Source organism: Harpegnathos saltator, unplaced genomic scaffold, assembly GCF_003227715.2.
Source record: "Harpegnathos saltator strain DR-91 unplaced genomic scaffold, Hsal_v8.6 scaffold61, whole genome shotgun sequence".
NCBI classification, from domain to species: Eukaryota; Metazoa; Arthropoda; class Insecta; order Hymenoptera; family Formicidae; genus Harpegnathos; species Harpegnathos saltator.
This window is the reverse complement of record NW_020230438.1, coordinates 1,235,194-1,248,199: the sequence shown is the minus strand read 5'-3', so window position 1 is coordinate 1,248,199 and position 13,006 is coordinate 1,235,194. Positions and strand designations below refer to the sequence as shown.

At 39.9% G+C, this 13,006-nt stretch overlaps 3 protein-coding genes across 8 annotated transcripts; 1 reads left to right on the top strand and 2 right to left on the bottom strand.

Moving 5' to 3' along the window:
- Window positions 1–32: 32 nt before the first annotated feature.
- On the bottom strand, window positions 33–882 carry LOC105182620 (probable RNA-binding protein EIF1AD). Its single transcript, XM_011140181.3, has 2 exons — window positions 434–882; window positions 33–230 (listed from the first exon to the last, which is right to left on the bottom strand). Exons 1-2 carry the CDS (start codon window positions 695–697, stop codon window positions 33–35), a joined length of 462 nt encoding a protein of 153 aa, XP_011138483.1. The 5' UTR covers window positions 698–882.
- tam (DNA polymerase gamma, catalytic subunit tam) lies at window positions 847–4,823 on the bottom strand. The gene is made up of 3 exons (XM_019841153.2): window positions 4,792–4,823; window positions 2,928–4,725; window positions 847–2,876 (listed from the first exon to the last, which is right to left on the bottom strand). The coding sequence occupies exons 2-3, from the start codon at window positions 4,660–4,662 to the stop codon at window positions 880–882; spliced, it is 3,732 nt and encodes a 1,243-aa protein (XP_019696712.2). The 5' UTR covers window positions 4,663–4,725; window positions 4,792–4,823; the 3' UTR covers window positions 847–879.
- Window positions 4,824–5,807: 984 nt separating this feature from the next.
- On the top strand, window positions 5,808–12,798 carry Cep97 (centrosomal protein 97kDa). 6 transcript variants are annotated; one of them, XM_019841151.2, is made up of 14 exons: window positions 5,808–6,000; window positions 6,260–6,411; window positions 6,705–6,863; window positions 6,931–7,032; window positions 7,161–7,353; window positions 7,618–7,708; window positions 7,854–8,149; window positions 8,333–8,422; window positions 9,126–9,323; window positions 9,404–10,012; window positions 10,076–10,208; window positions 10,324–10,546; window positions 10,644–10,970; window positions 11,037–12,798. In XM_019841151.2, the coding sequence occupies exons 1-14, from the start codon at window positions 5,988–5,990 to the stop codon at window positions 11,226–11,228; spliced, it is 2,778 nt and encodes a 925-aa protein (XP_019696710.1). In that variant the 5' UTR covers window positions 5,808–5,987; the 3' UTR covers window positions 11,229–12,798. The 6 variants fall into 6 exon arrangements, with proteins under 6 accessions (XP_019696710.1, XP_019696708.1, XP_019696709.1 ...); XM_019841149.2 differs by having other exon boundaries at window positions 5,809–6,000; window positions 10,644–12,798; XM_019841150.2 differs by having other exon boundaries at window positions 5,809–6,000; window positions 7,161–7,357; window positions 7,625–7,708; window positions 10,644–12,797.
- Window positions 12,799–13,006: the final 208 nt, after the last annotated feature.

Here is a 13,006-nt window from a genome sequence, read left to right as displayed (position 1 = left end):
GTTATTTCCTCTTTAAGATGAAATATACGACGTTAATCAGTGTCACTAGAAGTCGAATCATTCTCGCTGTCGTCTGTCTCTTGCCACCTTCCTCTATTCGTATTCACGAAAAGATCCCTGTCGTCATCATCCCTCGTATCATTCTCCATTGTCAAACGCTCGCTCTTTTCTGGATCCTTATCAAATTCCGACGGCCAGCATTTTTGTGTACGATAACTTTTTATATCACGCTATAAAGCGTTATATTAATACAAGGTAAAATTATTGTCCGGTATTTACAAAAAAATCCTATTTTCATTATATTTTACTTTTATTTTTAGTAATATTTAAAGCAGAATATTCTTATTAAATAAAAAATAGAGAATAGGAAAAAATTACTTCAGAAAAATAACGTATATAGTTGGATATAACTACAAAATGTCATATTATATACCTCCGTAAGCCTCTTGACAATTTCGCCTTTGACTTTATCGCCCTCCTTGATGGGATCGGTTAGAACGTAGTCACCCCTCTTCACCCAAATCATTTTCCGATATCTGTTAGGCATCGAGACAAGGTACTGTTCGCCAGCGGGATTGATGACTTCGTAGAGTTGACTGCCGCGTGGTTTGATGATTTGTACGATACATTGAGAATCCGTCGGTACACGCAGCTCGTCGTAAATGATGTACTTATTACGTTTCGTTGCCTTAAACATCGTGATCTGTAAAAGTGAATCAAACAGACCACAACTTTTAAGTACCACCCAGTTCTCTTCTTTTCTCCTCTCCTCTCTTCAAGTATGTCCTTGAACAGCGCAAAACAAAATTGATTCCACGCTTAAAAATACCGATACAAAATTGGCGCGATGATTTTCGATGAACGTGAAGCGACACGATTTTAAGCGGATTTCTCCGCGGTCGAATCCGCTGTCTTAATTTTGCGATCTTTCGCGTCATGCCACCATCCTAAGGAGCCAGCGGACTTCTCCAAAGCGGTCCACACGTCTAGACTCTCGCCGGGCGGTATGTCATATCCGTTTTGCAGCCCGTGCTGATTTGACGGGGTTTTACAGTCGTGAGCGGCCTCTTTGCGCAGAACGGTATCAACTTCCACGGAGGTGAAGAACGCCACCGACATCGGCAGATCCCTCATGCCGACTTTTGAGGCGCAGAATGATCTCGTTAGTAGGTTGGTCACGTGCATGGCGAGTGCAGCGTTGTACTTGTATCTAGATGGGACCAGATAGCGCACTTCGTCGTGGAACGACAGGCAAAATCTTGCGTTGTCCCGCATCAGCCATCTCATGGAAACCAACATCAGATGAAGGAAGTCGACCGCGCCGCTCTGCACCACCCAATTGATCTTCGTAGGTAGGAAATTGTCGTCGTTATCAGTATTAGTAACCTCCAGCGCACGGCTCAGTCGGGAGTTGAGAAACGGCGTGACCGGGCGCTCACTACTGGCGATTTCCTCTAGCCGATTGAACATGGCCGATTCCGAGCCGCCAACCCATTCGCTCCTCTGGAACATCTCCTGCAACGTTTTGCCGTACAACTTTGCTATTTGATATGCCTGGAAAGAGGTATAAGGTATATCCTCTATGTTGTCGTTGACGAACTCGGCCTTCAGTCTGAACACTTTCTTGCCCTTGGTGAGAGTGAACATCTTACGCGACTTGGCGGCTGCCTCGGCGTCCGTCATAGACGGATTGAACTGCTTCAGCAGTTGCTCGGCGAACTTCTGGCCGGCGCCGTAGATCCTGGCGTAATTGATGACCTTGGCGTGGTCGCGGGAAATGCCGACGGCTTTGGCGGTAACGCTGTGCATATCGGTGCCATTGGACTTGGTACCGATCAAAGTCATCCACCCAAACGGTGTGGCGCCGTGAATACTCCCGCTATGATGAGCGTCGCCGAGCATCGAGGCGATCCACAATTCCTGACTGTCCACATCCGCGCCGACGATGTTGTAACCCGGCGGCGCTTGCACCATCGACCGCAGCTCGGAACCGATGCGCTCCGGGGAAGCGTTCGATGCCGTCATCCACGTACGCTCGACGGCGCGTCGCGTCAACGTGCCGGAGACCACCACCTGTGGTATTATCGTGCCGTAACGCGCCGTACGTCTCTTGAACTTTGTGACTGCACTAGGTAGCGAACGGTCGTCCAACCAGATCACCAATTGAGACAAGATTCGGTCGCGATTGTTCCGCCAATACGACAACATACGAGCGTTCTTCAGTAGTTCGGTCGCGCTCGAGTCCAGGCCGGCCAGCACGTTCTCGGAGAACTTGTTGAGGAAGTCTTTTGACAAGGGATTACCGACATTTTTGCCTTTACCGTCCTTATGCGGCAATTTGAAAAAGTAACAGCAATTGTCGATATCGACGTTGCACCACGTGGCGCTACCGTTGTACACTTTCTCATATGGCTCTGTTTTAGCTTTTTTATTCTTTTTGAATCGCCAATATTCGGTCTTATGGAGGTCGTTCTGCACGTCGGCGCTCAGAGTGGTCATCGCGTCGTTGGAAGTATCCCTGAATTCATAATTCGACGTTGGCAAAGGACAATACGCCAGAAGACTCTTCAACGGTATTTTAGTCTGAATATTGGGATCGTCGTTGTAAGGTACCAAGATTCCCCAGCCGTGTTCCCTTATGTAATGTAGCGGGTATTTCTCCCATGTCAGTCTCAGCAGCTTAGGAACTACTTTCATGGAGGTGCTGATTTTATGCGGACCTGGTGCCCAATCTTTGTCGCCATGCTTGGGACAGAGTTTCCCGTACCAGGCTGGGTATCCCGGCATGTGGGGCATCCTGCTCGGCAACAAATATTTGGTCTCTTCTAAATAAGCGAACTCCTTTGCCAAAGGATCTTCCTCTTCTTGCTCGCCGTCTGACAGATATTGCTTGTCGTCCGACTTCTTTATCGCATACTTTTTTACGCTTGTCTTTGAATCAGTGGACGTCGGCTTCGATGGTTTCTTCTTCAACTTAAGCGTTCGTGTACTCCAGTCTTGATCCCACATCCATAGATCATGTTTATATTGTTCGCCGTGCATAAGTTGGCAAGCAGCTTTGGCTTTTTGAGCGAGAGTGAATTTAACTTCATAATCCAGATCGTCAAAAGTGCCCTCCGCTTCCTTCAGATATCTCTGCCAATTGGAATTCACTGGTAAATAAGCAGAACCAAGTTCCAACATTCCAGCTAGAGTAACCGGATGCGGGAATCTCTCCTGGAAGAGTGGAAATACATTGACCAGTACATTGTGAGTGGCAACAACATCGGAAGCACAGTAAGACATTAACATGTTAAAATCATTCTTAACATCTTCGAGAGTACCTTCGACAAATATGTCTCTCGGCTGTTTACTTATCTCATAGCCGCAGTACAGCTTATGCACCTCTGTCAAATTATTCAAAGAAGTATTAAACTGCCAATCATCCTTCTCGGAATCCTCTTTCTTGGACATTAACAGTGACCTTTGATAGCTGTTTAAGCCACTGACACACACATGTAATGACATAGTATCAAGGAAACGAGTTCCTGTACAATTCATCCAATACTGCTCCTTAATTCTACTTCTATCGTATGATACATTGTGACCTACAACAATCTTTGGTTTCTTTTGGTGCTGATTCAACTTCTGTCCATACTCTTCTCTAGTGCTTTCCATAGGAATAAGCATATTTTCTTTGTATAATTGTGTATCGAATGTCTGACCACTATCCGTCATGTAAGGCCAAGGAATTCGGCCTTCCACTAAGGAATTTGACACCCACCCATACCAAGCCTTATCACTGACAGCAGTGGCAAGAGTAGGTAAAGGACCGTGTTTCATACACACCTCAATATCAAAAATCACACCATCTTCCAGTGGAAAATTTACATTTTCCGCACCATCAGCTGTATATCTAGTCCATCCTTCTTTGAAGAGCCATTGCTCTGGCATCTTGGGAATATCTTTTATTATCTTGTTTATGATTTTGAGATAAGGTTTAGCTTGTGCTTTCCCAATGTTGTAAAAATGTTCTTCTATATCTTTTCCTTCCAGAATTGGTAATTTCAAGTTTACATCCGGTGACTTAGTTGCATGCTCCACTTTTATGTCATATACACCCAAATGGCTTTTTATATTGTTGATTTCTTCCTCAGACAATTGTTTCTGCTTATTGTCTTTCTTAAATAATTTTTCATGCAATGATTCAGGCAACATCTGCATATTTATTTCATTAACTCTAACATTATTTTTGTTCAGATTAGCATCTAATTTAACATCTTTATTAAGTTCTGACTCCTTCAATTGCTGAGTCTGTATACTGTTTGTCTTTATATCCTTTTTCCTGGATTCTAATTTGGAATTTACATCTTTGTCCACGATCATTTTAGACTCTTTGAATGTTCGAACATTATTCAATTTGCTTGATACTCCTTCAGATTTTGTAAACAGTTTACAGAAGCCATCTTCAAAATTATTAGGTATTGTTGGTGTATTATAAACGGAGTTTGTGTTATTGTTACTTTTCGAGGTTAAGTCTTTCTGATGATTGATACCAAAATTGTTAATATTTTTCACACGCAACTTTTTCCATTGAGTCTTTTTGTGGCTTCGAGTAACATTATGCACGTCTGTACATTTGTGTCTAATACAAATATTAATCAAACGAATTTTCATCCTCATTTTATCGCTTCGCGTTCTCCTCGTTTGAATATCACGTGGAATTACTAAGCATGTGTCCAGAACCTTCGAAACGAAACCGCATGCCATAAAGAAATATCTTAATAATTTTAACAAAGAATGAAATCTTACCTAATTTTATACTAAGCCAATTAAAATTTTTTATTTAAATTAAAATGTTTTATTTAAAAAAATAATCGGTAATCTTAGTATATTCCACAAAACTGTTTTGGTTCAATAATGAATCGTGCAACCGAACAATCAGTTCAGTTCGGTATATGGCTTTAGGTAGTAGGGTATACCCATACGCTATACTCCAGCTGCGTTAAGCCCGTGTCACACTACGGATTAAAGATCAAGGATTGCGAATTGAAGATTGAAATTTGACCAATCGGAATAAAGCAAATCAAAACCGAAGTTCGTTGATTTGTCGAAATCTAATCTTCAATCCGCAATCCTTGATCTTCAATCCGTAATGTGACACAGGCTTAAGGGGGCCGAACAATCAAGCAAGCCTGTATCAAACTATTGGTCTGTCTTCTGTACTTCGTTGTACTTTCTGCACTATCTTGTACTAGTTCTCTCTTCTTCTTTCCCCTAAATTCCAGCTATATTTCTATCTTTTCTAAATTCCGAAAATGTGCACTAATTCTTTGAAAAAGAACAGAAACATATTACGTATACTATAGATTTTTAATACTGATAGTGAATAATGTCGAAACACATCCCATATTGTATTTTCTATCTAAAATATATCATATCCAAGATGAAATAACCATATATCCGAAACTTGGTGAAAAAACGACAGGAAAGAATTACAAGGAAATAAAAAAGTGCAGTTCAAATTCACAACCTCGAATCTCGAATTCCTCTTTGCAAGAAACACGATCATTTCATTGGCTATATCTTATACCACGTAACCAATGAAATGACTGCATTCTTTGTTAGGAAACACCCTGTCTGTTGAATGATTCGAGCTTTACGGTACATTAGACGTCATGAATGTTTGATCATATAAAGTTACTCGCTCGCGGTCTGACAGTTTTGCACTGATAAATTTTTGTATGAAACATTAAGCACATGAAATAAAAGAAAATAAATAGCAGCTTATAGGACCTTAGATTACTAAATAGAAGTGTAATTTCGGATTTTATAAGCAACAGTCATGATGCACGAATATCTAGACATGATGCACAGTTGCGGCTACGTCCTAGATTGATACCACTTCACGTGTTGAGAGGAATTTCTGATGTCGAGTGTACATCGATCCCCGTCCGGTATCATGACTGCGACATCTTCTCGGCGTCCGCCAGTTTATTGTGTTCATCATGGCTTCGACGGGTTAGTGAGCGTCGCAAAATTGTCGTTCTGTTTGCATTTCAATTTATTTACGCGACGACAGTGCATTCTATCACAACTGAAAAATTTCACATTTCACGCCCAATAAGTTCTGTACGATTTGTCGTATCAACGAAACTTTATCTCACACCTTTCCGCGCGCTTGTCACTTTGATTTTTGCTGTCGCCTCTGTTTAGACGCACTCATGATGTACGTGTAGGCGTGTCTATGAACTATTGAAGAATTTTTGCTTGTTTTTAGAATCTCTGGTGTGCGACACTCTCGATCTGAGCGGTCAGGGTCTCAAGAAGCTCAGCCGGTGCCCTTCAGACGCTGATATTAGTACGTTGATTATAGACGATAATGACATACAGCGGCTTGATAATTTGGATTCTTACCACAGAATTACCAAGGTAAAAACTACAAATTCTTGTAAAAAACATTGTTAGTCTGTATGTAAAAATATAGTCTTTTAGTAGAGTATAGCACTTTTAAAGTAAAGCTCTTTTGATATTGTAAACTATCTTTTTCCAAAACTATGAAAAAAATTAAAAACTACATATTTTATTTAAATTTTAATATACATAATTTTGATATATAAACAATTGATAAAATGTCAAAGTTTATAATTTTATATAATCTTATTGCAAATATATATTTGTTGTACATGTTACAATATATGCTCCATTGGTCCTATTGGTTTCAGCTTTCAATAGTCAGGAATCAATTGCTGCGGATGTATGGTGTATCCAAATTACATAATCTTGTTACCCTCAATCTGGCAAATAATGGTATACTCACAATAGAAGGTATCAAGGACATGACTAATTTGCAAACGCTTTGTTTAGCTGGTAACAATATCAAGGTACAGTCCAACAGTGTTGCAATAATTTATTCTTACAATTTTATAATTATTATGTAATAAATTTTAGTCTATTGAACATCTACATACAAATACCAAGTTGGAACATCTGGATTTATCCGAAAATAGCATCAGCCATATTTCAGATATCTCTTATCTGCGAAATTTGAAGGTATATTATCATAATTGTTTGATATAATAATGTATGAAATTATAGTTGAATGCTTCGTTTAACATATTAAGTAAAATTTTACAAACTTACAATTTTCTCACATTTTTATGAGATAATCAATATTTTAGGAACTTTTCCTACATAACAATCGCATAATAACACTGCGTCAGTGTGAGCGCTATTTGCCCACATCTCTAGAAACATTTACATTGGCGAATAACAATATTACCGACTTGAATGAAATGTCACACTTGGCTAATCTCAAGAATGTGGTGAATTTCTCAATTGCTAACAATCCGTGTGTCAGTATGACAGGTAACAGTATGTATCCTTTTCAGTAAATCACTATTTTACACTGTCATATTTAGAACTTAGCCAGATCCATCAATGTTGTTTTTTTAATTAATTATAATTATAGCTGCAAACAATAATTTTGTTTCTTGACATGATATAGCGTTCTATTTTATAAACATAACTGATAACTTCTACTGATTTAACACTTGCTTTCACACTTATTAGACATAAGGACACTAGTTTATATCAATTATAGTGTTGTTATGATAGCATATCATTCTTAACACATAGTTTATAGTGGGTTTGACTACCGGCCCTTCGTTATTAATTGGTGTATGAGCTTAAAATCGATCGACGGTTATGCAGTTGATCCTATTGAAAGGTGGGTCTCTCAGTTATCTCTTTACACATACACAAACACACACACACACACACACACATATATAAACATAGTTTATATTATCTGGAAAATAATTTGCTGTAAATCTGGATTGAATCGAAACTGATTGGCAATAACATTTACTCAGCTTGAAAGCAGAGTGGCTATATTCTCAGGGACGAGGTAGGCAATTCCGCGTTGGTGAACACGCATTGCTCGCTCAATATCTAGCGTCCGTCTGTCCGCTCTCGGGAGAATCTTTAGAGAATGAGACGGACAGGAAGCTTAGACTCATACTGAGCAAAGCTCAGCACCACCAACAGCAATTGAATCAACAGAGCGATGCCGGGAGCGTGCACAGCTTGAGTAGCGTGGCGATGAGCCCTTCCCCAGCCGCTAGACGTAGACTTAGCCATAACAGGACAAATTCTCCCAGACGACCTAGTGAGTCTAATAAATCCGTCACTGTTGCATAGTAACCTCATACCGAATACTCGGAAGTGTGTTTTGTCGAGGACTCTTAGAACTCAATTTACTCGTAGTCGCGAGAAGTGGACTAGTAGTGATCTAGATTTTCCAGTCGTCAAGTTCGGTATACACATCCTAGTTATGGTCTGTTTTCTCTAGTGCCAATGTTGACATACTATGAAGATAAATGCTTACAGTCACCAAAATTTTATGAAGCAAAGTACTGTGTCTGCTATTCCCCTTGCAAAGGTATCCAAAAAGTCAAACTGAGGATTTATTGTATTGTTGAATAAAACCATACAGTAGGAATGTGCGAGAATCTAAGGGCAATTTTTTGTATCTCTTAATATGTATTTTTAACAGTGTCTAAAAATCTCCGTGCTTCAGTGAGCGAGTGATTAGTGAAGTTATTCTCGATTCATAAAGAAATACACATTGTTCTTACAAATATATCTCAATTACACATGTGATATTTATCATAATATTACACGCCTTCATTGCTAGTCCGTTTCAGCCTGTATCTCATGTTTAACAGATGTCAATCAATTATTCACAACACAACTGAAACGTGGGAGAACCAATTTATTTGGATTCATGCACATGCCTATACTTCTCATGCATAGTATTTTCTGAGCAGCTGCTTCTTTAGGCTTATAGCGCAAACGACCATTGGCCGATGAAAAAAGGAGTTAAATTCTCATTACAGAGTCGCTACTTAGAACATTTGGTTGGCGTGTTTGTGTTGGACGATTTGGAAATACCTTCACACATAGTTCACATCTTTTCTTTGAATAGCGTATAATTTCGTTTAATAGTCTACATATCATTTGCATGCTTGCACTGGCGAGTGCTAGCGTCAGAGACATCCCAAGAGCACAAGATGAATTTCGTACGAATGACATTCGCCGCGCGATAAATACGTTAATTACAGCGTCGCACGATGTTTAATCAGGTTCATCAAGAAATTTGAAAATGAAGTCACCGGACCGAATGGTATCCAGCTGTCATACCGATGCTATGGTATCCTCGTGTCATGCGTTGTTGAGTGGAGACCACGAATCCAACCTGATGACCCAAAGCTTGGATCCTAACATGCTCTGTGGCACGTTGAGCAACAAGATGGCAAATAACTCTCTGCAAGATATGGAAGGTGGGGCAATGATTCAGTCAAACGAACCATTTCTATTTTGCTTTTATCACACATGATGATAACTATAACATTCCCTCCAGAAACTTCGAGTCCTTTGCAAGCAGCTACAAAACTGGTGCCGGTGCCGGAGTCTCTGATGAGCCCGGACTTTCGTCCACCCTCCGGCCTTTCACGAATTTTGCCCAAAACGCCGCCGAGTAAACTAAGCTCCCCATGCCAAGTCACAATACCCAGCAAGCCGTCTCTCGACGGTGACGGGAAGGCGATACCGATCATAAACACCGTGAATCCTATGGCGAAAACGAGCCTAAGCGCTATCAAAGCGAACGCGCTCATGAAGAGCAATTCCGCAACGAATTGCAGCAGCGTCGTCAAGGCGAATATAGCCAAGCCGATCGTGACATACGCCAACAGCGGCAAGTGTCCGCACAGCGTGAAGATCAACAATTACGTTCAGAGCAAAACGTTGCCCGTGAAAAGGAGTATGAAGGGCTCCAATTTAGTGAGGATTATACAGCGACCGAAAAGCGCGGGCGAGAGGGTCAAGAGTAATTTGAATAAGGGGGACAAAAACGGGGAAGCTGATAATGGTACTCAGAGTAGCGACGAGGACAGCGAAGTGTGTCAAGCAAAGTTGGACAGCATTCGGCACAGAGCTATTCAAAGAAGGCAGGAAGACAGCAACAAAGGTAAAAAGCGATTTTCAAGTGTGAAGAAAACGCGGTTACTAACGTGTGTCTTCTCACCGACAGATCAAGATCAAGCGGAGAAGGCTGCTATCTGCATCCAAAGAATGTGGCGAGGCTATCATACGAGGAACCTCAATAGCAAAGCTACTAATATATTAAAAACGATCGATATGATCCGAACGAATAAATACATCCAGTAAGCCTGTGCTCCCTCTATTTGTAGCGCGTGATTCTCTGTATATAGGGGACTCTACAGATCGTACAGATGAATTTACTCATGAAATAAATTGCACGTGTGAAATATTTTACAGGAAATTATCGACCGACATGGAGGCCACGAGAACCGCTTTGGAAAGCGAGCATAAGTTGCAATTATTGCAGATGCAGGCGATTAATGCGCTGTGGAAGAAAGTCGTGAGTCTCCAACCGGGTAGCAATCGAGAGAACGCTTTCAACGATACGGACAATGCTTTGCAACCAAACACGGACGTGGTTACCAATCTCGCGCAAACGTGCAACTTACTTCACACTCAGGTGCGTTTTTACGGTCGCACAATTGCTCGACAGACTCAGAAGACGAGATTTCCCTCCGCAAAGCCTTGCATACTCCCTTTTCTTTTTTTTTAATCAGGTCCAACAATTGCAAGATTCGATGTCGGAGATAAAACGTTGCATGTCCAACATGAAACCGAAGCCCGATCTCGTGGATAACGGTGTGGCTACTCAGACCGAGATATCCGCTGTGCATACACCGGCGGGCGAAGAAAACACGTTCCCGTATGGGCGTCCGAACAGACCGCAGAGTCTAGCGATACATCAGACGATACACGAAGGAAACGAGAATAAGAGTTTCGCATCGAACTTGGTAGACAGCGTGCTGAAGAAGGTCTCGCAGTCTACCGATACGACGGATGATGAGGTCAACACGGATATCTTGAATTCGAATGAGAATCCGGAGGTATTGAATTCGAACGATCCTGAGATGTTCAAGAGTTGCGAAGAAATAATAGAGTCCGACTTTAAGGAGGCAGTTGAGAACGAGGCGACGGACGACTACGAAAAAATCATCGAGAACGCGGCGATAGACGGCGAGGTGTGCGAGGAAGCGTTGTGCAAGGAGCTGCACAATCTGATTGAGACGGAAAACGTAGCGGAGGATTGTGAGAACTGCGAGAAAAGTAACGACGTGAACGAGGACGAGCAAGAGACCTGTTAGATTTGATTGTTACGAGTTCGCAAAACCCATATGCCTTGTGAGTAACACAATCACGATAAGACGGTAAAATGCGAGGAGAGATGGAGGTTGTCTAAAAAAAATGCTCACTGTAAATAACGTGAAAAAGAAATAATTTTAGTCGTAACGATATTAGAAAAACGGTGTTAATTTTAATCGTGAGCCATTTTGTTACGAAAGGGATATTTTCATCAGAAATAATAAGCTGCCATTCTGTCCGAATGAAGTGTCCGCGTGATTCAAATGTGAGAGAGAAAGAGATCTTTACGGTGAACGGAGTTTTGTCAATGACTGTGAAACGTCTGAGCTATTTTGCGCAACTCTTTGTTATGTTATATGGTAAACTGTGTGTGTCATCATTAATAAGGAATTCCGGAAATTTTCCGTCCATATGTCCTGTCGGCTGTTGGCAATAGAGCGTTACAGAAGCACGTGCATTCACGTGAAGCATAGCATGTATTTTACCGAACTGACCGTTAGAGAATCGTTTTCGAGAAAACGTTCCGCCAGTTTTGGCCATTGCTCCTCGACATGATTTCTCACTACTTCGGAAAAGCACATCTTACATCCCAAAGAAGGCTGACTAACGTTGGTTCTCAGATCAAAGTATCTGCACAAGATATGTATTTGTTATCCATGAGACGCGTTTGTAATGCCCTTCCAGTTTTTAATTCCTTAGTTCTTTCAATAACACTTTACACATATGCGTTTTTAGTAATTGTTTATTTATTTACTTATTTATTTATTTATTTGTCTATATGGAAGAAGAAACATTAGTTTTAATAGATACAGAAGATATTCAAGTATTAGAAAAGATACCAGAAGTATGATCTAGTCAATAGCTTTTACATTTAGGTACACTGTAGATATTTACTCGAAGATTGTTATGTAGATATTACTCAACTTTATGAAATAAACATTGTGAGAGACTTTCATTAAAAGTATGCGTATTACGCCATTAAAAATCACGATTTTTAAACCACTAGAACTGAAGAAGCGTGACGTTACGTTTCTGTAACTATTGATATTTGCATACGACAAATAAGTGTTGAATGATTAATTTAATAACCCATAAATACATACAGGCGAGCTTACTAAATTGACACTGTGTATTGACGCTGCAACATATTCTACTACTAATGGTATTTAAATGGCAAACATTTTTTAAATAATTCAGAATATGTCAGTGAACGGCAAGATAAACATTCCATGCGTATTTAACGTAACTTTTAAGACATTCGTAGAAATGTTTGCTTTAGCCAGAAAATACGCTTAAGCTTAAATTTATATTCTTCATTCTTGTGATTTTTCCAAGGAACACATGTGAACGTGATACAAACCAAAATAATTATAGTTAATAACAGAAATTACAAGTTGAGTAAACTCACTCGTAAAACAGGAATGTATTCATAGCATTGTATTTATATTTTACATTCCCTAACTACCCGTAATTTATGCGGTTTGGTATCTTATGAAAAACAGTATACGTCGAATTCATTGTATTTTTCCATTGTATTTTAAATTCAGTAAATATTTTCATTGTATTTTTAATTTATTTTAAGAAAATATACACACACAGCATGTTACACACATAATTTTCTTTCTACTTCTAAAATATTTGTAGATTTCTTCTCTCATTTAATATTTATAAAATAGTCTCATAAAATTTATATTATTTAAATATAGAAAAATTTATAATTTTTTATATCGATAAGTATTGAGATATAGCATATTCGCTTATTTGGATATAAAAAAATAAA

What these genes read in the sequence shown, in the direction of transcription:
- tam (XM_019841153.2), bottom strand. Translation starts at nt 4,662, where the DNA reads ATGAGGATGAAAATTCGTTTGATTAATATTTGTATTAGACACAAATGT. An exon ending in GTCCACTGATTCAAAGACAA is followed by an intron (nt 2,877 to 2,927) that starts GCGTAAAAAAGT and finishes AATATCTGTCAG; the next exon opens with ACGGCGAGCAAGAAGAGGAA.
- Cep97 (XM_019841149.2), top strand. An exon ending in CTTACCACAGAATTACCAAG is followed by an intron (nt 6,412 to 6,704) that starts GTAAAAACTACA and finishes TATTGGTTTCAG; the next exon opens with CTTTCAATAGTCAGGAATCA. An exon ending in AAATTCTCCCAGACGACCTA is followed by an intron (nt 8,150 to 8,332) that starts GTGAGTCTAATA and finishes TGTTTTCTCTAG; the next exon opens with TGCCAATGTTGACATACTAT.
- LOC105182620 (XM_011140181.3), bottom strand. Translation starts at nt 697, where the DNA reads ATGTTTAAGGCAACGAAACGTAATAAGTACATCATTTACGACGAGCTG. An exon ending in TTGTCAAGAGGCTTACGGAG is followed by an intron (nt 231 to 433) that starts GTATATAATATG and finishes AACGCTTTATAG; the next exon opens with CGTGATATAAAAAGTTATCG.